This window comes from Lynx rufus, unplaced genomic scaffold (genome assembly GCF_022079265.1).
Source record: "Lynx rufus isolate CCGP_SWC_20201006 ecotype Redwood Valley unplaced genomic scaffold, mLynRuf1.p SCAF_2, whole genome shotgun sequence".
NCBI lineage: Eukaryota > Metazoa > Chordata > Mammalia > Carnivora > Felidae > Lynx > Lynx rufus.
The window spans coordinates 160,684,434-160,707,822 of NW_025814834.1; the positions used below are offsets into that span (position 1 = coordinate 160,684,434).

Sequence of the window (23,389 nt, forward strand, 5' to 3'; positions counted from 1 at the left end):
CAATGTGTCCATGACTTACCCAGGAATGTGCTCAATTACAGATTCCTTGACTCTCAGCCCAGAGACTGATAACATAAATATGATATGGGGCCTAGGAATCTGCATTTTGTTTAATTTCTTAGATGGTACTTAGAATTTAATTATAGTTGTAGGCCTTGGTCAGAATATAAAAAGGAACTAATCTCTTGAATGAGTGCAAGGGTTTATCTAGATTTTCACATTTATTTTCATTTGGATTATGCCTACCTAGTTTACCTTCACATGGTAGAAAGATTCTTCCAATAGGGAAGGTGGTTAATCTGACTAAATGCTCTCAGGCCACTTGAGCTCAGTTATTCCCTTTTAAACTATCACTGGGTAACTGTGTTTTGTAAAAGCTTAAATTACCCAGAGTAAGGGAAATTTCAAATATATAAGAAATACTATGTAAAATTACTTTAAAAAGCTTTGATACAGGAATTTTAGATAAATAAGTCTTATTTTAAAACTAATAGAATTCCAGATTTTAACTGCCTAGTTGAATTGAACATAGAAATAAGTAATGTGATTGTAAATTGTTTCTTTAAGAAATTTATAACAGAAATTTATAATACCCATTTTGTGCACCCTCCTCCTGCCTGGCAACCATAAGTTCTCTATATTTGTAGGTCTGATTCTTCTTTTTGTTTCTTTATTGTTTTTTTTTAATGTTTTTGGATTCCACTTACAAGTTAGATTTTTTAATTTTAACTTTTCTACCCGTTTTATTCTATCTATTAGCAAATATTTTTTGTTTTCAAATTTATTTTTGGAAGTTGAAAAAACTTTTCTAAGCAATTTCCCATTTTGCCTAGATGTTTCATGGAACAATCACAAAAGAACTAACCAGTCATGAAGAATGGAGTCACTATAATGACAACATGATAGAAGATCAGAAAGATTTTGTTTTTGTGAAGTTCAGTGGCCTTCATTTAAAATCTATGGAAAATTTGCAATCCTGTATCTCTCTGAGAGTATGCATCTTCTCAAACAATTTTATCACAGATATTCATCCACTTCAAAGTTGTATAAGATTAGTCAAACTTGATCTCCATGGAAATCAGGTAAGCAATAGCATTTTAGATATTTGTGTATAAATGAAATTGATGTTTAAAAACACGTATGTTACCTATCTACAGTATTTCAGTCTTTTACATAAAATGTAAATAAAAATTTAAAACTAAATAAAATATATAAAAATACAAAATTTAAGGGGCATCTGGCTGACTCAGTCCATAGACCATGCAACTCTTGATCTTGGTGTCATGAGTTTGAGCTTCACATTGGTGTAGAGACTACTTTTAAAAAAATTTAAATTTAAGCAAAATTTTTGAATTAGAAATATGTAAATACTTTGTGATTTGGTATATTTTACTTCTTAATAGCCTGCATTAAAAATTATTTGGACTTTTAAATTTTTTTAATGACATAATTGACATATAACATATTAAGTTCAGGCATACAACATAATGACTTGAGATATATATATATATCACTTAGGCTGCTTCCGTGTCTTGACTATTGTAAATAATGCTGCAATGAATATTGAGGGTATATATATCTTTTTGAGGTAGTATTTTCCTAGTCTTCAGATAAATATTGAGAAGTGGAATTGTTGGATCATATAGCAGTTTTAGTTTTAGTTTTTTTAAGAAACCTCCATACTGTTTTCCACAGTGGTTGTACCAATTTACATTCCTGTAACAGTGCATAAGGGTTTCCTTTTTTCCACATCCTTGCCAGCACTTGTTATTTTTTGTCATTTGGATAAAAGGCATCCTAACAGATATGAAGTGGTATCTCCTTGTGGTTTTGATTTGTGTTTCCCTGATGATTAGAGACAGTGAGCATCCCTTCATGTACCATGTTGGCCATCTATCTGGATGTCTTCTTTAGAAAATAAGTATTCAGATTCACTGTCCATTTTTTAATTGGATTTTATTTTTTCTATAGAGTTGTATGAGTTCTTTATATATTTTGGATATTATTCCCTTATTACACATACAATTTGCAAATACTTTCTTCCATTTACTGGCTTGCCTTTTCATTTTATTGATGGTTTTCTTTGCAGTACAGAAGCTTCTTAGTTTGATATATTTTTACTTGATATATTTTTGCCTTTGTGTCCTTTGCTTTTGGTGTCAAATCCAAAAATCATTACCCAGACTATTGTGAAGAAGTTTACTGCCTGTGTTTTGTTTTCAGATTTTTATAGTTTCAGGTCTTAGGTTAAGCCCTTAATCCATTTTGAGCTAATTTTTGTATATAGTGTAAGATAGTAGTCTGGTTTCTTTTTTTTTCTGTTTTGTTTTGTTTTGTTGCCTGTTGCTATCTGGTTTTCCCAACACCACTTATTGAAGAGACTGCCCTTGTGTTCGCTTCAGCAGTACGTAGTCTAAAATTAGAATGATACAGAGAAGATTACAGGCTCTTGTGTATGGCCTCTTGAAGAGACTGCCCTTTCCCCATTGTGTATTCCTGACACCATCATAAATCAATTGATCATCTATGCATGGGTTTATTTCTGGTTTTTCTATTCTGTTACATTGATCTGTGTGTTTTTTTTTTTTTTCAACGTTTATTTATTTTTGGGACAGAGAGAGACAGAGCATGAACGGGGGAGGGGCAGAGAGAGAGGGAGACACAGAATCGAAAACCAGGCTCCAGGCTCTGAGCCATCAGCCCAGAGCCCGACGCGGGGCTCGAACTCACGGACCGCGAGATCGTGACCTGGCTGAAGTCGGACGCTTAACCGACTGCGCCACCCAGGCGCCCCGATCTGTGTGTTTTTATGCCAATACTATACTGTTTTGATCACTATAGGTTCATAATATAGTTTAAAATCAGGGAGCAGGATGCATCCTGCTTTATTCTCTTTCAGGATTGCTTTGACTATTCAGGGTCTTCTGTGTTTCCATACACATTTTGGGAGTCTTTTTCTATTTCTGTGAAAAATGCCTTTGAAATTTAGAAGGGATTACACTGAATATGTAGATTACATTGGGCAATATTATTTTAACAACATTATTCTCTCAGTCCATGAGCTTGGAATATCTTTCCATTTATTTTTCTCTTATTCAATTTATTTCATACATTTGTCATTGTTTTCAGTGTCCAGATCTTTCACCTCCTTGTTTAAACTCATTCAGGCATTTTATTCTTTTTGATGCGGTTGTAAATGGGATTGTTTTCTTAATTCCTCTTTCTGATAGCTTATTATTAGTATATAGAAATGCAACAGATGTTTGTATACTGAATTTGTATCCTACAACTTTACTGAATTCATTTATCAGTTGTAAGAATTTTTTGGTGGAGTCTTAGGGTTTTCTGTATATAATATGTTGTCTGCAAATGGTAACAGTTTTGTTTCTTCCTTTTTGGTTTTGCATGCCATTTGTTTCTTTTTCTTGCCCAATTATTCTAGCTGGGACTTCTAATACTGTGTTGAATAAAAGTGGCAAGAGTGGGCATCCTTGTCTTGTTCCTGATCTTAGAGGAAAAGCTTTCAGTTTTCACCATTGCATATGATGTTAGCTGTAGCTTGTCATATATGGCTTTTATGATATTGAGGTATATTCTCTGTATCTACTTTGCTGAGAGTTTTTATTATGAATTAATGTTGAATTTTGTCAAATGCCTTTTCTCTATTGAGATGATCATATGATTTTTATCCCTTATTTTGTTAATGGGGTATATCACACTAATTCTTTACATCAGTAAAGTACTTTAGAAAAGTTTAGAATTGGCCTACTACAAAGAAATTTTTACTGAACAAAGTATATATGTCCATTCTTTTAATTATACTAATAATGATAACCTAGTCCAGAGGAACAATGTATTATGTTTTTTTTTTACTCCAGTCACCACTGGAAAACTAGAGATTCGTTTTTGGCTTATTAATGAGAAATTTGCCATTTTGAAAAATACTGAGTTTTATGGGGCGCCTGGGTGGCGCAGTCGGTTAAGCGTCCGACTTTAGCCAGGTCACGATCTCGGGGTCCGTGAGTTCGAGCCCCGCGTCAGGATCTGGGCTGATGGCTCGGAGCCTGGAGCCTGTTTCCGATTCTGTGTCTCCCTCTCTCTCTGCCCCTCCCCCGTTCATGCTCTGTCTCTCTCTGTCCCAAAAATAATTAAACGTTGAAAAAAAAATTAAAAAAAAAAAAGAAAAATACTGAGTTTTAGAAGATGTTTAATATTTTTCCGTTTTCCATGCAATTTATAGAAAATTAACATTTGTATTTAAGATGTTATTATTGATAATATTTCAGATAAAGAGTCTACCAGATACCAAATTTTGGAGTGGACTGAAGAAACTAAAACTCCTCTATCTTCATGACAATGGGTTTGCAAAGTTAAAGAATATATGTATGTTATCTGCCTGTCCAAGTCTAATTGCCCTCACTATGTTTGATTGTCCAGTGAGCCTTAAAAAAGGATATAGACATGTTCTTGTCAACAGTATATGGCCTCTCAAAGCACTGGATCATCATGTGATTTCTGATGAAGAGATAATTCAGAACTGGCATCTTCCTGAAAGATTTAGAGCATATAACCACCGACTTTTCTTTAATTTCTGCCCTGCTTTGAAAAAGGTAATTGAAGGGCTCCTGGGTGGCACAGTCATTTAAGCATCTGACTTCAGCTCAGGTGATGCTCTCACAGTTCGTGAGTTCAAGCCCCGCGTCGAGCTCTGTGCTGACAGTTCAGAGCCTAGAATCTGCTTCAAAGATTCTGCGTCTCCCTTTCTTTCTGCCCCTCCCCCACTCACACTCTGTCTCTCTCTCAAAAATAAATAAAAAGACTTAAAAAATATTTTTTTAAAAAGGTAATTGGATTCATTAGAGTTTCATTTTGAATAAATTTGTGGAAGTAAAATTTTAGCTTCTAGATTCTATACCTAAATCATATAAACTAATATATACTGTATCATTTATCTAAAATGTGATAAACTAGTTAGTACATTAGTAATGTCTTATATCTGAGGATTTGTAGAAGCTTGTATGCCTACTGCATAAAAATTGCTGAGCATAAAAATATCAAATTATAGAGAAATATTTTTGGTCCCTGTTATGTTTTGATAGCTCTAAGGACATATAGCTTATATACTATAAAATTCCCTTTTTATATGTATGATTTAATTATTTTGGTAAATTGATAGTGCTGTATAGCCATCTCCACAATCCACTGTTAGAAATTTCCACCACTCCAAAAGTTTCCCTCTTTCTCATTCACAGTTAATCTCAACTTCCTCCTGCAGTCTTAGGTACTGTTGATCTGGCTTCTGTTTCTTTAAATTTGCTTCTCTAAACATTTTATGTGAATCAAACTATACAATATGTAGTCGTATGGATCTGCCTTCATTCACTTAGTGTGATGTGGTGGAGGCTCATTTATGTTGTAGCATATATGCATAGTTTGTTCCTTTTGATTGCTGAGTGATTTTCCATTATATGAATACACTACATTTTTTTTGTCCATTCACCAGTTGATAGACATTTAGATTATTTTCAGTTTTTGCTATTATGAATGATGCTGCTATGAACACCTACTTACATGTCTTTGTGTAGACGTATGTTTTCATTTTTCTTCGGGAGATTCTTAGCAGTGCAATTACTGGTAGGTATGGTAGGTGTATGCATAATTTGGTAAGAAACTAAATTGCTTTCTAAAAAGTAGAAACCACAAAAAAAATAAAATAAAAAATAAAAAGTAGAAACCACAAATGTGGGAGGGTTCTAGTTTCTTTATGTACTTGCAAACACTTAGTGTTTTTTTGTTTTACGCTATAGACATTCTAGTAGATATAAAGTGGTATATTTTTTTTTGGTTTTAATTTTTTCCCTTATGAGTCATGATGACAAACATTTTTCTCTGCTTATTAACTATGCATATACTTTCTTTCATCAAATGTCTATACCAATTTTTTCCTCATCTTGCAAGTGAGTTGTTTGTCTTATTATTGAGTTGTAAGCGTAGATATATGGGTATAAGTCCTTTATTAGATATATGTATTGCAAAGATTTTTCTCTCAGCGAATTTTCCATCTTGTTAATGGTCTCTTTTGGAGCAGAAAATTTTTGAGTTTTAAGCCATCCAGGTTATGATTTTTTTCTTTTAAGGATCATGCTTTTGATGTTGTGTCTAAGAAATCTCTCTATGGTCACTAAATTTTTCTATGTTTTCTCCTAGAAGTTTAATAATTTTAGCTCTGAAATCGAGACCTATGTTTCATTTTCAGTGAATTTTTATGCATGGTATGAAGTAAGGGTCCAAGTTCATTTTTTTTGCGTGTAGATATTCAATTATACCAGCCCCATATGTTGACAAGATTATTCTTTCCCTGGTGAATTGTTTGTGATATCTTTGTCAGAAATCAGTTAGCCATGAAAAGGTAAGGGTTAATTTCTGGACTCTGAATGATTATATTCCAATGGTCTGTGTATCTGTCCTTAGGCCAGTATCACACATTCTTGATTATTGTAGCTTTGTAGTTAAGTTTTGAAATAGGGAAGTGTGAGTCCTCCAACTTTACTCTTCTTTTTCAATATTGCTTTGGCTATTCAGGGTCCCTTGCATTTACAAATGAATTTTAGGATCAGGTTGTCAATTTCTGCAATGATTCCTGCTGGAATAGTGGTAAAAATTTCATTGAATTTATAAATCAATTTGTGGAGATTGCCATCTTTACAATAGTGAGTATTCTCATTCTTGAATGTGAACTCTCAATTCATTTAGATCTTCTTCCATTCTCTAAGTATTATTTATTAAAAAAATTATTTCTGTGTATTTTATTTATTTTGGCAATATTGTGAATGGAGTTCTTAAATTCATTTTTGGATTATTTGTTACTAATATATAGAAATACATTGATATTTTAATTTAATCTTATATTCTGCCACCTTGCTATTCTCATTTCTTAATTCTAGAAGCTTTTTGTTGATTCAAAAATTTGTTTTTAATGAAAGTGAATCTCTAATTTTCAGGTTTCCATATTTGAGAGATTCCTTTGGGAAGTAGTTTCCTGCCCCCCCCCCAATGCTTTAAAGAACAATTTGGAATATTAATGGAAGTGGATAAAACTATTAAATTCTTAAACAATTAATTTGGTGACCTGCACTAAATCATCATTATATCTTGATTTTTAAAATGCTGAAACAAGTGATTAGGAAATTATATCTAGTTGGAGATTACAAAATACTTAAATTGGTGAATAAAAATATTTAAAAAACATGCTTCATGACATGAATATTAGAACAAATAAATCAGGTAAGAATTCAGAAAAAGGGGTGAGCTCTGCAGGTGTTAGAAAGCTCAAGTACCGAGATACAGGAAATAAAAAAGTATGTTGCAGAATAGTATTTGTAAAATGTTGTAAGTATTTCTAAATATACATATATATGTATTGACAATTGAAGAACAGAAAATCATTTGAAGTGATCACATTTGGAAGGATATATAAACAATGAACAGTGATTATGCATGAGATTAGGAAGTTAGAAAACTTTGTAACTGCATAAATTCTTTATAAACATTTATGAGTATATTAATGATTTTGTAATAACAGTTAAAAATTTTAGAGAAATAAAAAGTGCTGCAGTGTTTAATTATGGTTGTTTTAACCTGGGTCCTAAAAGAAGAATTTCATTTATATATTCTAGTTGGATGGTATGGTATAATCAAAGGTGGGAACATACTTGTCTTTTTTAAGGACAATCAAAATGACTGATGTTCATTTAAGCAATTAATAGGAAGTTAGTGGGGGTATGAAAAGAAGATTGGAGGAATACTAAGGAGTTTAGATTTCTTAATGAATGCAGTGAAGATCTATTGAAGTTATTTGAGGAGAAAATTAGAGTGGTTCTATCATAGTTGGTGCTCTATGAATAAATGTTATTGACAAATTTTTTTAAAGGAGATTAATCCAGTATTTTGCTAGCAGATTAAGGGGGGTTAGGAGACAGGTGAGGGCAGAGAAACTATTATAGGCCAGAAATGATGTGATTAGGGTTGATTCAAGTGAACAGTAGTGGCAAAGAAAATAGAAGACATTGTAAAGAAGAGGACAGACACTCAGTAAAAGTCATTGTTATAGACACTTTATATATTTTATTCCTTCACTCCTTTACCAAATATGTATTGATTGCCTAATATGTGAGAGAGATTATTCTGGACTGGGTAGTAAATAATAATGACAGATGTTCTGCTTTCATAAAGTTCAGTGGGAAGGCCCAGGAAATAAACATGTAGGCTAAAAAACAAAAACAAAAACAAACCCAGCATAGGATGCTAGATATTGTTAATTTCTAAAGAAAATAGAGTAATATAGGACAAAAAGTATGGAGGCTTGGGCTAGATAGGGAGGGACTTCCTGAAAAATATTTGTTCTTCATCATATTATTTGTTATGGGGAGATATTATTATTTCACAGCAGAAAATGAAATATAGTAAGGTTTAAGACTTTACCCAATACCAGACATCTAGTCAGTCATGAAGCTGGGATTTCAAATCTGTCTTGGTTCCATAGTCCTACAATCAACATTGTATCACAAAGTATAGACAGTGCAAAGATTTGACAGGGTTTTTTTTAACTGACCAAATATGGGCAGATAAGAATAAGAAGTGAGAAAATACTCTTTTGGTATTTTGAACTTGGGTAACTGAGACAAAAAGTAACTTAGTGTACAGAAATGGTGGCATTCAAAGAGTTTTGTTAGAAAGTTAAATTTGGTCATGTTTATTGAGGCAGGATATTGGTATGGAGATATTAACCAGGCATTGGAAATGAAGAACTGGAATTCAGAAATAGTGTTCCAGGTCTAAGATGTAAATTCAGTAGTCATTTGTTTGAGGGCATGACCGAAGCCAAGCTGTCACAGGAAAATAAAGGAATCAGTATGAAAACCGAAGGACAAAGCATTGGGGCAGTTTCCCTTTATGGTTAGAAAGAAGGGGGACCAATGAGGATAACAGAAAATTAATTCCAGGAGGTAGAAGGAAAAACAGAGATATGGCTTATTATCACTTAGGTGAAGAGAAAAGAATGATTTAAAAATGAAGGATGTTTGGGGTGCCTGGGTGGCTCAGTTGGTTGGGCATCTGACTTCAGGTCAGGTCATGATCTCGCAGTCGGTGAGTTCAAGCCCCTCGTCACGCTCTGTGCTGACAGCTCAGAGCCTGGAGCCTGGTTCGGATTCTGTGTCTCCCTCTCTCTCTCCTGCTCATGCTCTGTCTCTCTCTGTCTCAAAAATAAATGAAAAACATTAAAATTTTTTTTTAAAAAAATGAAGGATGTTTTAAAAGGTCAAGGAACATTATGGATACAGAACTAGTTTGAAAACCTTTTGTTGAAGAGGTTGCATCTTTGGAATTTCAGTAACTTACAGGAATGGATATGGAATTGTAATGGGTTAATATGTAATTGCTAAGTATAGAAACTTTTCCAGGAAAATTTTGGACAGAGGAAAGATAATGCTTTAACTGCCAGAAATAGGACTAATGGGAGAGGTTTTTAAAAGTGAGATTATACTAACTTCCACATATTTTTAAGCTGAGGGAAATGGATTTTAATTAAAAAAAAGAGATTGAGGGGCACCTGGTTGGCACAGCTGGCTAAGCATCTGACTTCAGCTCAGGTCATGCTCTTGCAGTTCGTGGTTCGAGCCCCACATCAGGTCCTGTGTTGACAGCTCAGAGTCTGGAGCCTGCTTCAGATTCTGTGGCTCCCCCCCCCCCCCCCGCCTCAGTCTCTCTGCCCCTCCCCCACTCATGTGCATGCGCTCTCTCAAAAATAAATAAGCATTAAAAAAAAGATTGAAAATACCAGAAATAGAATAATTGGAAACAAAAATAAAAACACCGTCTAGAAAACATGAATGGAAAGCATCACAAATGGAGTAAGCCTGAAAGAGCTATGGATACACCAAATTATGGGGCAGAATTTTGTTGCAGAGATTTAAAGAAATATGTTTGAATGATAGTTTTTCAGTTTACTGATACATTTTTATTCATTATTTCTGCTATAAGCAATATTGTTTTTATTATTCTTTGATTATTGAAAGATATTATTTAATTTATAGCAATATAAAACACTTGAATGACAATCTATGAGGATATAAATTTATTTAGTAATGTTGGAAATATATATTTCAAAACATTTCTTTGCACTTACTGAGTGTAAAAACACTATGAAAATTGAAAATAAAGAATCTTATAAAGATCACATGATCTTTTTCAATAAGTGTTATTCTTTTATCAGGAGGGCATTAATGCAGAAACGAATTTATTAATTCTTTTTTAAAATTTTTTTTAACGTTTATTCATTTTTGAGAGACAGAGTAAGAGCAGGGAAGGGGCAGAGAGAGAGGGAGACACAGAATCTGAAGCAGGCTCCAGATTCTGAGCAGTCAGCACAGAGCCCCACGCGGGGCTCGAACTCACAAACCGTGAGATCATGACCTAAGCCCATGTCGGACGCTCAACCAACTGAGCCACCCAGGCGCCCTGAATTTATTAATTCTTAAACAAATTAGTAACGTGATTAAAACTTGTGTCTTATAAGACAATAAAACTAGAATGACTCTGTCTGTCCTTAATTTTGACATATAATGATTTGTAGAACTTTGTTTTTTGGGTTTACTTGGAAAATACTTACAATTTGAAAAAGGGAAAGCGTATATTCTTCTTTACTATATGAAATGAAACTAGAAATTTGAAGTGTTAGTTATCTAAAAGCATATAATGAGGGGATTTATATTTTTTAATCATTATATATACATAAAACATTTTTAAGATGGGAGTGATCTGGGCAAGAAACCAATGCTATGAATTCAGATTGTGTTTGTCTTTATGTGATAGAAACCTAACTAAAAAGGGATTTTTTTCTCATGTAACAAAAAGTTCAGATAGTTCTGTGTAGTTTCTCAAGGAAATTATGAAGGACCAAGGTTTATTCTAGCATCTTGCTCTGCTATTTAGTGAGTGGATTCCCTCAAAGACCATGAGTTTCTTCTGTCAAGACTTAGGTCAAAAGGAAGGGATTGGTAGGAACTAAAGGCATATGTCAGCTAAGTCTGAAAATAATAGCTCCACCCGGTGTCCCACCTGAAAGCCTTCTACCATCAGAACTAGATCACATGGCTACCTCTAACTAGAAGGAAATCTGGCTTGATGAGTATTTTTATCTAGGCACATTTATTTGTTAAACAAAACCAAGGTTCTATTAATAAGGAAGAAAGGAAGAAATTTTTGGAAGGCACTTAATACTTTTTGTTGCACAGTGAAAAATGCATTAAAAATGCAGTACAGAATATTTCAAGGTAGAGATTTTTTTTTGTTAGTTTCAAGTTTTTATTTAAATCTCAGTTAACATACAGTGTAATATTACTTTCAGGTATAGAATTTAGTGATTCATCACTTAACATACAACACCCAGTGCTCATCAGAACCAGTGCATTGTAAGAAGTTGCTTCAGCCAATGTCAAAGAGGCTACTGCCTGTGTTCTATTCTAGGATTTTGATGGTTTAAGGTCTCATGTTTAGGTCTTTATACATTTTGAATTTATTTTTGTGTATGGTATGAGAAAGTTGTCCAGTTTCATCCTGCATTTTGCTGTCCAGTTTCCTCAACACCATTTGTTGAAAAGACTGTCTTTTTTCCATTGGATACTCTTTCCTGCTTTGTCAAAGATTAGTTGGCCATATAGTTGTGGGTCCATTTCTAGGTTTTCTGTTATGTTCCATTGATCTGTGTGTCTGTTTTTCTGCCAGTACCATACTGTCTTAATCACTATAGGTTGGTAATATAATTTGATGTCTAAAATTGTGATGCTTCCAGCTTTGTTTTTCCTTTTCAGGATTGCTTGGCTATTCAGTATCTTCTGTGGTTCCATACAAATGTTAGGATTGTTTCTTCTAGCTCTGTGAAAAATATTGGTGGTATTTTGACAGAGATTGCATTAAATGTATAGATTGCTTTGGGTAGTATAGACATTTTCATAATATTCTTCCAATCCATGAGCATGGGATGTTTTTCCATTTCTTTGTGTTGTCTTCAATTTCTTTCATCAGTGGTATATAGTTTTCAGAGTACAGATCTTTTACCTCTTGGGTGAGGTTTATTACTAGGTATCTTATGGTTTTGGTGTAATTGTAAATGGGATCAATTCCTTGATTTCTCTTTCTTCTGCTTCACTATTAGTGTGTAGAAATGCAGCAGAATTCTGTACATTGATTTTGTATTCTGCAACTTAACTGAATTCAGTTCTGGTGTATCAAACTCTGGTGATTTTTTTGTGGAGTCATTTGGGTTTTCTACGTAGAGTAGAATCATGTCATATGCAGACAGTGAAAGTTTGACTTCTTCCTTGCTGATTTGGATGCCTTTTATTTCTTTTTGTTATCTAATTGCTGATGTGAGTACTTCTAGTACTATGTTAAATAACAGTGGTGAGAGTAGACATCCCTGTCTTATTCCTGACCATCGAGGAAAAGCTCTCCATTTTTACCCATTGAGGATGATTATTAGCTGTGGGTCTTTCACATATGGCCTTCATGATGTTGAGGTATGTTCCCTCTATCCTACTTTGTTGAGGGTTTTTATCAAGAATGAATGCTGTACATTGTCAAGTGCTTTTTTGCATCTGTTGAGAGAATCGTATGTTTTTTTTTTTTTTAATTACTGTGGTATATCACATTGATTGATTTGCAAATATTGAACCACCCTTTCAACCCAGGAATAAATTCCACTTGATTTTGGTTAATGATTCTTTTAATGTACTATTAGATTCATTTTGCTAGTATTTTTTTGGGAATTTTTGCATTCATGTTCATTAGGGTTATTGGCCTATAATTCTCTTTTTCACTTGGGTCTTTGGCTTTGGAATCAAGGTAATGCTGACTTTGTAGAATGAGTTTGGTTGTCTTCAATTTCTATTTTTTGGAATAGTTTGAGAAAAATTGATAATAACTCACAGGGGAATAGGTAGAATTCCCATGTGAAGCCATCTGGCCCTGGACTTTTGTTTGAGAGATTTTTGATTACTGATTCAATTTCTTTGCTGGCTATTGGTGTGTTCAAGTTTTCTATTTCTTCCTGTTTCAGTTTTGGTAGTTTGTGTTTCTAGGAATTTATCCATTTCTTCCAGATTGTCCACTTTGTTGGCATATAATGTTTCATAATATTCTTCTCTAGTTGTTTGTATTCCTGTGGTATTGAATGTGATTTCACCTCTGTCATTAGTGATTTTATTTATTTGGGTCATTTCTTTTTTCTTTTTGATAAACCTGACTAGGGGTTTATCAATTTTGTTAATTCTTTTAAAGAACCAGTTCCTGGTTTCATTTATCTGTTCTACTGGGTTTTTGTTTCTATATTATTTATTTCTGCTCTAATCTTTATTATTTCCCTTTTTCTGCTGGCTTTGGGCTAGTTATTTTTCTAGGCCATTTAGGTGTAAGGTTAGGTTGTGTATTTGATTTTTCTTGCTTCTTGAGATAGTCCTGTATTGCTATTTATTTCTCTCTTATGACCACTATTGCTGCATCTTAGAGGTTTTGGATCATTGTGTTTCATTTTCATTTGTTTCCATGTATTTTTTTCTTTCTTATTTAACTTCTTGGTTGGCCTATTCATTCTTTAGTAGGATGTTCTTTAGTCTTCATGTATTTGGGATCTTTCCAAATTTTTTCTTGTGATTGACTTAAGATTTCATAGCATTGTGGTCATAAAATATGCATGGCATGATTCTAATCTTTTTGTACTTGCTAAGGTCTGATTTGTGACATAGTATATGATCTGTTGTGGAGAATGTCCCATGTGCACTTGAAAAGAATGTGTATTCTGTTGCTTGGGAGGAAATGTTCTGAATGTACCTGTTAAGTCCCATCTGGTCCAGTATATTATTCAAAGCTATTGTTTTCTGTTGATTTATGCTTAGATGATCTGTACATTGCTGTAAGTAGGTTGTTAACATCCCTTACTAATATTGTATTATTATCAATGAGTTTCTTTATGTTTGTTATTAATTGTTTTATATATTTAGGTGCCTTCAAGATGGGGGTATAAATATTAATAATTTTTAGTTCTTCTTGTTGGAAAGACACCTTTATTATGATTCATTGCCCTTCTCCATGTCTTGTTATAGTCTTCAGTTTAAAATCTAGTTTGTCTGATGTAAGTATTGTCACTCCAGCTTTCTAATGACATCTATTTGCATGGTAAAATATTTCTCTGTCCTCTCACTCTCAATCTGAAGGTGAAAAAGAAAAGAAAAAAAAATCTACAGTTTTCTTTGGTGCAAAATGAATTTGTTGAATGCAGCATATAGATGGGTCTTATTTTTTTTTAATCCATTCTGACGTCCTATGTCTTTTGATTGGAGCATTTAGTCCATTTACATTTAGAGTAATTATTGGTAGATATGAATTTAGTGTCATTGTATTAACTTGCTTTATTGTTGTTTCTGGACTTTTTCTCTGTTACTTTCTAGTCTTTGTTGCTTTTGGTCTTTATTTCCCACTCAAAGGGTCCCTTTTTGCAAAGCTGGTTTAGTGGCCACAAACTCCTTTAGTTTTGTTTGTCATGAAACTTTCTCTTTGCTATTCTGAATGATAACTGTGCTGGATAGAGTATTTTTGGCTGCAGATTTTCCCCATTCAGCACAATGAATATATCATGCCACTCCCTTCTTGCCTACCAGGTTTCTGTGGAGCAATCTGCTGCTAACCTTATTTGTCTTCCCTTATAAGTTAAGGACTTCTTTTGTCTTGCTGATTTTAGGAATTTTTTCTTTATCACTATATTTTGCAAATTTAACTACAGTATGTCTTAGTGCTGGCTTGCTTTTGTTGACTTTGGTGTGAGTTCTCTGTACTTCCTGGATTTTGATATCTCCTTCCTTTTCCAGATTATGGAAATTTTCAGCTCTAGTTTCCTCAAATAAACCTTCTGCCTCTTTTCCCTCTCTTCTTCTTCTGGGACTCCTATGATATGAATGTTATAATGGTTTATGGAGTCACTGAGTTCCCTGTGTCTACATTTGTGATCCAAGATTTTTTTTTCCCTCTTCTCTTAAGCTTCATTGTTTTCCACAATTCTGTCTTCTCTATCGCTTCTTTGCTTCTTCCATTCTTGTGTTAATTACATCCAGTTGGTTTCAAATCTCGGTTATTGCATTTTTCATTTTGGCATGACTAATTTTTAGGTCTTTTATCTCTGTGGTAAGGGACTCCCTAGTGTCTTCTATGCTTTTCTCAAGCCTAGTTTGTATCCTTATGAGTGTGGCTTTAAATTGTGGATCAGGCATATTAGTTATATCTGTTTTGATTTGATCCCTGACTGTGACCTTTTCTTGTTCTTTCTTTTGGGATGAATTCCTCCATCTTGGCATTTTGTCTAGGTCTCTGTTTTCTCGGTGTTAGGAAAGCCTGTTATGTTTCATGCTCCTGAGAGTAATGGCTTTATGAAGAAGAGATCTTATACTGTCCAGGGCCTGGTGCTTCTGGAAGTGTCTCTGGTGTATGCTGTGTGTACTCTGTTGTGTTTTGGCTGTTCTTTCCTTTGGTCAGTACTCTGCAGTTTCCTTTTGCCTGCAATGGGGACTGTTTGGACGTTGGCCAGAGTGTGGTGAGTTTTAACTAGGTGTGCTCCATTTTGCTTGGTAAAAGAGAACTGATGCTATTTCTAGTAGAGCTGAAGCTTTGTAGAACTCTATGGTCAGTAGACATGGTGCATGTGGGGGATTTGTGCTGGTCTTCTGGGCGAATGACCCACTGCTCTAATTCTCAGGACACCTGCTGGAGAAGAGCAGCACCAGTAGAGCCCAGGGGGACAAGGCTTGGTGTAAGTAGTTTAGGTTGCCAGTGTTGGCACTGTGCTGCTTACTGAAGTTAGTTTATGCTGGGAGATGGGGGAGGGGGGTATGAAATGGGACCAGCCTACTCCCTAGTCCACAGAGAGGGGAGTTTGCACCCAGCCCTGTCCAAGTAGCCTTCCCAGAAGAACAAAGACTCTCCCCCTCATGCCTCTCAGGTCTCCCTCAGATCATTGCCTTCACACTGTGTCTAGGCCACCTGCCTACCCAGCAGTGCAGTGCACCTTGGGCTCTATCCCAGCCAGGCTGGCTGAGGTTTAAAATTCCAATCTTTAAGGACCTGGTGTGGCAGAGACTCATGCTGGTCCTCTGGAAGAGGGTCTCAATGTGCTGGGACTGATGCAGGATCATCCCAGAAAGGCAGTCTTACCAAAGCACAGGGGCATGTAGTTTGGAGTAAAGTGCAGCAAAAAGACAGTGTCCAGATTAGCCACCCTTAGCAGGTGTTTCAGTGCCTATGCTGAAGGTCAGGCAGGGGAAATGGCACCCTCCCTCTCCTTCCCCCAGAGAGTCAATGCCACCTCTTTCAGATGCACTCCAAGAAGGGGGGGATGTCTCTCCCAGTCGGTCCCAGGGGGTCCTCAGATTGCACCATCTGCCCCCAGACTATCTGCCCTCCTCAACAGGAGAACTGCAGTGCCCTCAGGGATCCACACCCAGCCACTCCCTGTGTCTGAACTCTAAAACTCCAGTCTTTGAGCCCTGCTGGTTATAAAAACTCAGGAAAATCAGGCCCTCTCGGTTTCCCAGTCAGTGGCTTTGGGAAGGTGTTTTGTGTGTGTGTGTGTGTGATCCCCTGTGTGCTTTACTCTCTCTCTTACCTCTCTCTGTGACCAGGGCTTCGTCCCCTCAGCAGCACCCACAATCTTTTTGTCCCCTAAATCATGTCTTTGCAACTCCTGCCTCCCACGATGTGGCCTCTTCTCTCTCTCTAGTTGTGCAGTTTGTTGTGTCAGTTCTCAGATTGATTTTTTGGGTACTCACAATGATATGATACTTACCTAACTGTGTTGGAGAAATGAGACAAGTCTAGGATCCTCCTACTACTCTGTCATCTTAGCTCCTACTTTAAGGTAGAGATTTTTAGATCAATTATTTAGCATGCATTTTTTACTCTTAATTCTACTGTAAGTATCAAAAGAAAAATAAAAATGCCTAAATATAACAACCAAATAAATTTAACAGTGCATTTATGCTTGACTTAATAAATCATGTAGATTAAATAATGTTTGTAAAATTTATATTTTTTAAATAAAAAAGAATAAAAATATAGCCTATATGACATACAAAAAATCATTACAGTGTCAAAAGTAAGAGTATATTTATAAAAATTTCTATATATTTATATTTACAAATGTGGTGTGATTGTAAGTAAATAAAATAATTATAAATTTATTATGTGTAAAAACCAAAATCAATGTGGCTATAGTAAGATCAAGTCCAAAAATTGAGATAATACAGAAAAAGTAAAAGTAAAATGCAAGCCAATATATATTAAGTAGAATAAAGCAAAAACCTTTATATTAGCCTTAATGTAGAATTTGGCACACAAGGAACGCATACCTCAACATAATAAAGGCAATATATGGCAAGCCAACATGTAATAAGTTAACATCTGACTCAACAATGAAAAGCTAAAATGTTTTCCTTTAGATCAAGAACAAGTCAAGGGTACACACTCGTACTAATTTTATTTACCATAGTATTGGAAATCCTAGTCAGACCAATTAGGCAAGAAAAATAAATAAAAGTCATACAAATCAGAAAGGAAATGGTAAAACTGACTGCAGAAGGCATGATGTATATAGAAAACCTTAAAGACTCCACCAAAACTCTTAGAGCTAATAAGTAATAAGTGAGTTTACTAAAGTTGGATACAAGATAAATATACAAAAATCATTTGCATTTCTGTAAACCACAATAAACTATCAGAAATAGAAATTAAGAAAACAATTCTATTTATAGTTGCATCAAAAAGGATGAAATACCTAGGAATAAATTTAATTTAACAATGTGAAAAACCTGTACTTTGAAAACTATAAGCCATGGATGAAACAAATTGGAGATGACACAAATAGATGAAAGATAATTGATGTTCATCAATTGGAAGAATTGTTGAAATGTCCATACTACCCAAAACATTCTTCATATTCAGTGCAACCTCTATCAAAATTCCAATGACGTTTTTCACAAAAATTGAAAAAAAATCATATAGGACCTTACAAGAACCCAAATGTCAAAAGCAATATTGAGAAAGAAGATCACAGCTGGAAGCATCATGTCTCTTGATTTTAAACTATATTACAAAGGTATAGTAATCAAAATAGTATGGTATTGGAATAAAAACAGACACACAAATCAGTGAAACCATATAGAGTCCAGAAGTACGCCAACGAATATATGGTCAATTAATTTACAACAATGGAGCCAAGAATATACAACATGGAAAGGGGACAGTCTCTTCATTTTAATAGTCTTGGGAAAAACTGGACCCTTATATGTACCATACACAAAATTAACTTAAAATTGATTAAAAACTTGAAACTAAGCTCTGAAACCGTAAAACTGGAAAAAAACCAGGAAATGAGTTCCTTGAAATCAGTCTTGGCAGTGATTTTTTTTTTTTTTTTTGGATTTGACACCAAAAGTAAAGGTAATAAAAGCAAAAGCAAGTAAGTGTGACTTCATCAAACTAAAAAGCTGCACAGCAAAGGAAACTATCAACAAAATGAAAGGCAACTGACAAAATTGGAGAATATATTGGCAAATCATATATCTAATAAATCATAACACTGTCTAATATTCTAAATATATGTATAGGAAATACTTTAGAAAATTTTTAAAAGGGGACGGGTGCCTTGATGGCTCAGTTGATTAAGCACTCAACTTCGGCTTAGGTCATGATCTTGAGATTTCAAGTTCCAGCCCCTAGTTGGGCTCTGCACTGACAGTGCAGATCCTGTTTTGGATTCTCTGTCATCCTCTCTCTCTGCCTGCCCCCACCCCCAAACTCTCACTCTTCTCTCTCTCTCTCTCTCTCTCTCTCTCTCTCTCAAAATTAATAAACATTAAAAAAACTTAGAAAGAAAATTGTTAAAAAGGGAGAGCTGTAAAGGAAGGTACAGCTTCTATACCTCACTTGAACAGGTAAATTGTTGACATCATTTGACTGTGATTGTGTGTGTGTATGTATGTGTGTGTGTATAAGAAAGCTCTAAAAAAGAATGCACAGATGCTCCTGGGTGACTCAGTTGATTGGCTCTTGATTTTGGCTTAAGTCATGATTTCACAGTGAAGGGATCAAGCACTCGCCGCCCCCCAATCCGCCCCCCAGGCTCCATGCTAGATGTGGAGCCTGCTTAAGATTCTGTCTCTCCCTTTGCCACTCTCTCTGGCTCATGCTCTCTCTCTTAAAAAAAAAAAAATGCACAAAAAACACTATAGATACATATAAAAGGAGTTCTCAAATTCTTTAGTAGGAAAGTAAGAATAAGAAAAGAGATAAAAAATGGAGAAAACAAACAGAAAACACAAAATGATGTAAAATAAAATGCCAGACTTAAGTCCTATTCTATCAGTAATTACACTGAAATGTATATTAAACTTAAATGGCCTAAATGCACTAATTAAAAGACAGATATTGGCAAAGTTGATTTAAAAATATGATCCAACTGCATGTTGTCTACAAGAAATTTAAAATATAATGATATAGGCACATTGAAAATAAAAGAATGGAGAAAGATTTATCATACCAAAGGTAACCAAAGTAAAATAGGACTGACTGGTTATCTTAATATCGGATAAATTAATCTTAAGAGCAAAGACAGTTATCATAGTCAAGGACATTATATAATGATAAAAAGTCCAAACCACCAAGAAGACAGTAACCTTAAATGTGAATGCACCAACAACAGAAGTACAAATTTGTGAAACAGAAATTGATAAAAGTGAAATGAGAAATAGATAAATACATGATTATATTTGGGGACATCAAAATTCCTCTGTCAACAATTAGAGCAACTAGATCTTGGAAAACTCCACAATCCTATCAACTAACAAAATCTAACTGATATTTATAGAACACTCCACACAGCAGTAGCAGGATAGACATACTTTTTGTGTGTCCAATCATATGTAGGTATTTTCCTGTTTCATGGAGCAAACCTCAACAAATTTAAAAGAATTAAAATCATACAGGGTGTGTTCTCTGATTATAGAAAGATAAGAGGAAATTCCTCAAACAGTTGGAAACTAAGCAGCACACTTCTAATAAATCTATAGTTCAAAATACAGTCTCAAGAGAAAAAAAAAGTTAAAAATACAATCTACCAAAATTTGTGGGACACAGCTAAAGCAATGCTGAGAGGGAACTTTATAGCTCTAAATGCATATTGGGACAAAAGGAAAATCCTCAACTTAATAGTCTAAGATCCCCCCCTCAAGAACCTGGAAAAACAAAAGTAAAATAAACCCAAAGTAAGCAAAAGGAAGGAAGTGATATAGAGAGGAACAGATGTCAGTGAACTAAAAAACCAAAAAAAAAAAAATTAGTAAAACAAAGATCTGATTCTTTGAAATATCAGTAAAATTGACAAACCTCTGGCAAGACTGACATAGAAGAAAAGAGAGAAGACACAAATTACCAACAAAACAAGGGATATCACTACAGACCTTGCAGACATCAAAAGAAGAGAATACTACAAAAACGCTATCTATACACACAAACTTGACAGTTTAGATGAATAAACCATTTTATGCCAAAAAACAAAAAACAGAACTCATCCATTATGAAATAGATAATTTTGAATAGTCCTCTATGAAGGAAATTGAGTTCATAACTTTAAAACTCAAAAAAAAAAAAAAAAGAAAGAAAAAGAAATCTTCAATCCCAGATACTTTCACTGGAGAATTCTTCCAAACATTTAATATTTTATTCTGTTTCTTCTAGAAAATAAAAAGGAACACTTTGCCATTTATTTTGTAAAGTTAATAGTAGCTTGATACCAAAACCAAGAAAATTGCAGATCAGTCAGCATTCCTCATGAAAAGAAGCATAAAAATCTTTAACAAAATGTTAGCAAATAGAATTCAGCAATGTATGAAAATAACTATATTCTATGAGCAAATGGTGCTTATTCCAGGGGTGGAAACTAGAGTAACTTAGCTTAGCTACAGTAACTAAGATTGAATGGTATTGGTGAGGCATAGATCAATGGGACAGATCAGAAAACCTAAAAATAGGTTCATACAATATGTTCAGCCAAATTTTGACAAATGTATAAGTAATTTGATGGACAAAATATAACCTTTCAATAAACGTTGCTGGAGTAATTGGGTACACACACACACACACACACACACACACACACACACATAACACAAGCCTCAACCTAAGTTTCACACTTCATACAAAAATGAACTCAAAAAAAAAAAAATTAAAAAAAAAAAAAAGGGGTGCCTGGGTGGCGCAGTCGGTTAAGCGTCCGACTTCAGCCAGGTCACGATCTCGCGGTCCGTGAGTTCGAGCCCCGCGTCGGGCTCTGGGCTGATGGCTCGGAGCCTGGAGCCTGTTTCCGATTCTGTGTCTCCCTCTCTCTCTGCCCCTCCCCCGTTCATGCTCTGTCTCTCTCTGTCCCAAAAATAAATAAACGTTGAAAAAAAAAATTAAAAAAAAAAATGAACTCAAAATGGATCAGGGAGTTAAATGTACAACGTAAAACTATACAACTTCTAGGAAGAAAAAAATTTAAGGAAATTTTGGGGATCTACGAATAGGAAAAGCATTCTGAGACCTGACACAAAAAGCATAATCTTTAAAAAGGAAAAAATGATAAAATTAGAAGTTTTTATTTCTCTGTAAAACAGTCTGTTCGATGCATGAAAAAGTTAGAGTCGGAAAGTATTTGGAAATGAATATTTAAAAACTGATAATAGTTAATTTGGTGGAAATTTAGTAGGTTTTTTTTCTATTTGCTTTTCTTCTTCCCTGAAATTTCCACACTGTTATTATGATTCTAAATGTTATTTGAAGAGTGTTTCTAAAATGTTTACCAAGTAATCCTAAGAAATACTGATTTAAAATAATAAAAATCTTAGTGTGAAGAGTTTCACACTAGATTTCCATTTTCATGTGATTATTAAAGTGAGTATATCATGTGTATGATATGATGAGGGAGCATAAGGCAAGCTGACGCCCGCAAACCACCCCCCATCCCCAGATGGGATATGTGTGATATTCCTCAGGCACTCCCAGCTGCCCAAGAACAAAGGAGAGAGGAAAACAAATGGTTAAACTGATAAAGTCTCCATCAGTTTACAAATATCTCAATAGCCTAGTCTCCAGGAACTCCCTACTATCTTCATGTTAATATTTTGCTAGAGGGAAAAATAGCCTTAGCTTGACAATAACTAGGCCTCTAGTAATCTGTAAGTCTTCTTTAGCATATGGAAATCCCTTTGAGAAACTTCTTGACTCTACCTCAACTCCACAGTATATAAGCAGTCACTCTTCACAACCCCAGTGTAGCTCTTCCTGCCCACAGGTCATGTGCTTTAATAAAATCACCGTTTTGCACCAAAGATGTGTGTCTTCAAGGATTCTTTCTTGGCATTGGGTCTGAGCGCCACCATTACTCCCAAACCCCATCATGATATGATTTTTTATGAGGTAAAAAGATAAAAACTGTGTGGGTTTGTTCTTTTTACAATCAATACTTGTGGGATTAGTATGATTTACATTTTTCAAATACGTTGGGAAAGTATGTGCCAAATTAGGAAATTCTGATGGGAAAAATCACAAATGGAATAAAAAAAGATAGACCTTGGGGATCAGATACATATAGAATAAATAAAAATATGGGAATAGGATAAAAAAACAAATTTAAGTAAATCTGAATATATTTAGAATATCAAAATAATTGGTATTATTTTTTGTATAATTATAAAGGAATAGAATATAATTTTGGAATTTATTTTTTAAACTACTCTTCCTGTTAGAACACAAAGTACTCTTTTCCATGTGAGTCATATAAAAGTCCTTACTCTTCTTTTGAAATGCTTCATTATGGTTTATACCAGAGTTAGCAACATTTTCATCCCAGGTTTACAATAGCAAGCTGTGGAGTATTGATATTTCAGTATTGTACCATCTGTTTTCTTGATTGTTGAATTTTTTTTTGCCTAAGCATATGTTGTTCTTTGCCAAACTTTTACTGTAATACTTTAATTCCCTTTATTAGACTGAAAATATTAGTGCTCATTGTCTTTCATAGTTAATTTATTGATTTCATAACTTTACATTGTGTTAGTTTGGATAAATTGCTTAGTAAATTCCTTTAGACTAATTTTTGTGTGTGTGTGTGTATCAAATAAGGTGTATAGAAATCCTTTGTGAACTCTAAAACACTGTATCACCTTAAGTATGACTGTAAAACTCTTGGCAGGTAACATTGTTTGGATGCTTGAAATGTTTGAGCCTTTGTTTTAAGTGCTCTACAAATATT

At 34.4% G+C, this 23,389-nt stretch overlaps 1 protein-coding gene across 1 annotated transcript in view; it reads left to right on the forward strand.

Annotated features, from left to right (window-relative positions):
- The first annotated feature begins 833 nt into the window (after window positions 1–833).
- Window positions 834–23,389, forward strand: part of LRRIQ3 (leucine rich repeats and IQ motif containing 3) — a 200,020-nt gene continuing 177,464 nt past the window's right edge. The window contains exons 1-2 of the mRNA XM_047082700.1: window positions 834–1,082; window positions 4,287–4,610. Of these exons, the coding sequence (XP_046938656.1) occupies window positions 834–1,082; window positions 4,287–4,610 (573 nt within the window). The remainder of the gene's footprint in view (window positions 1,083–4,286; window positions 4,611–23,389) is intronic.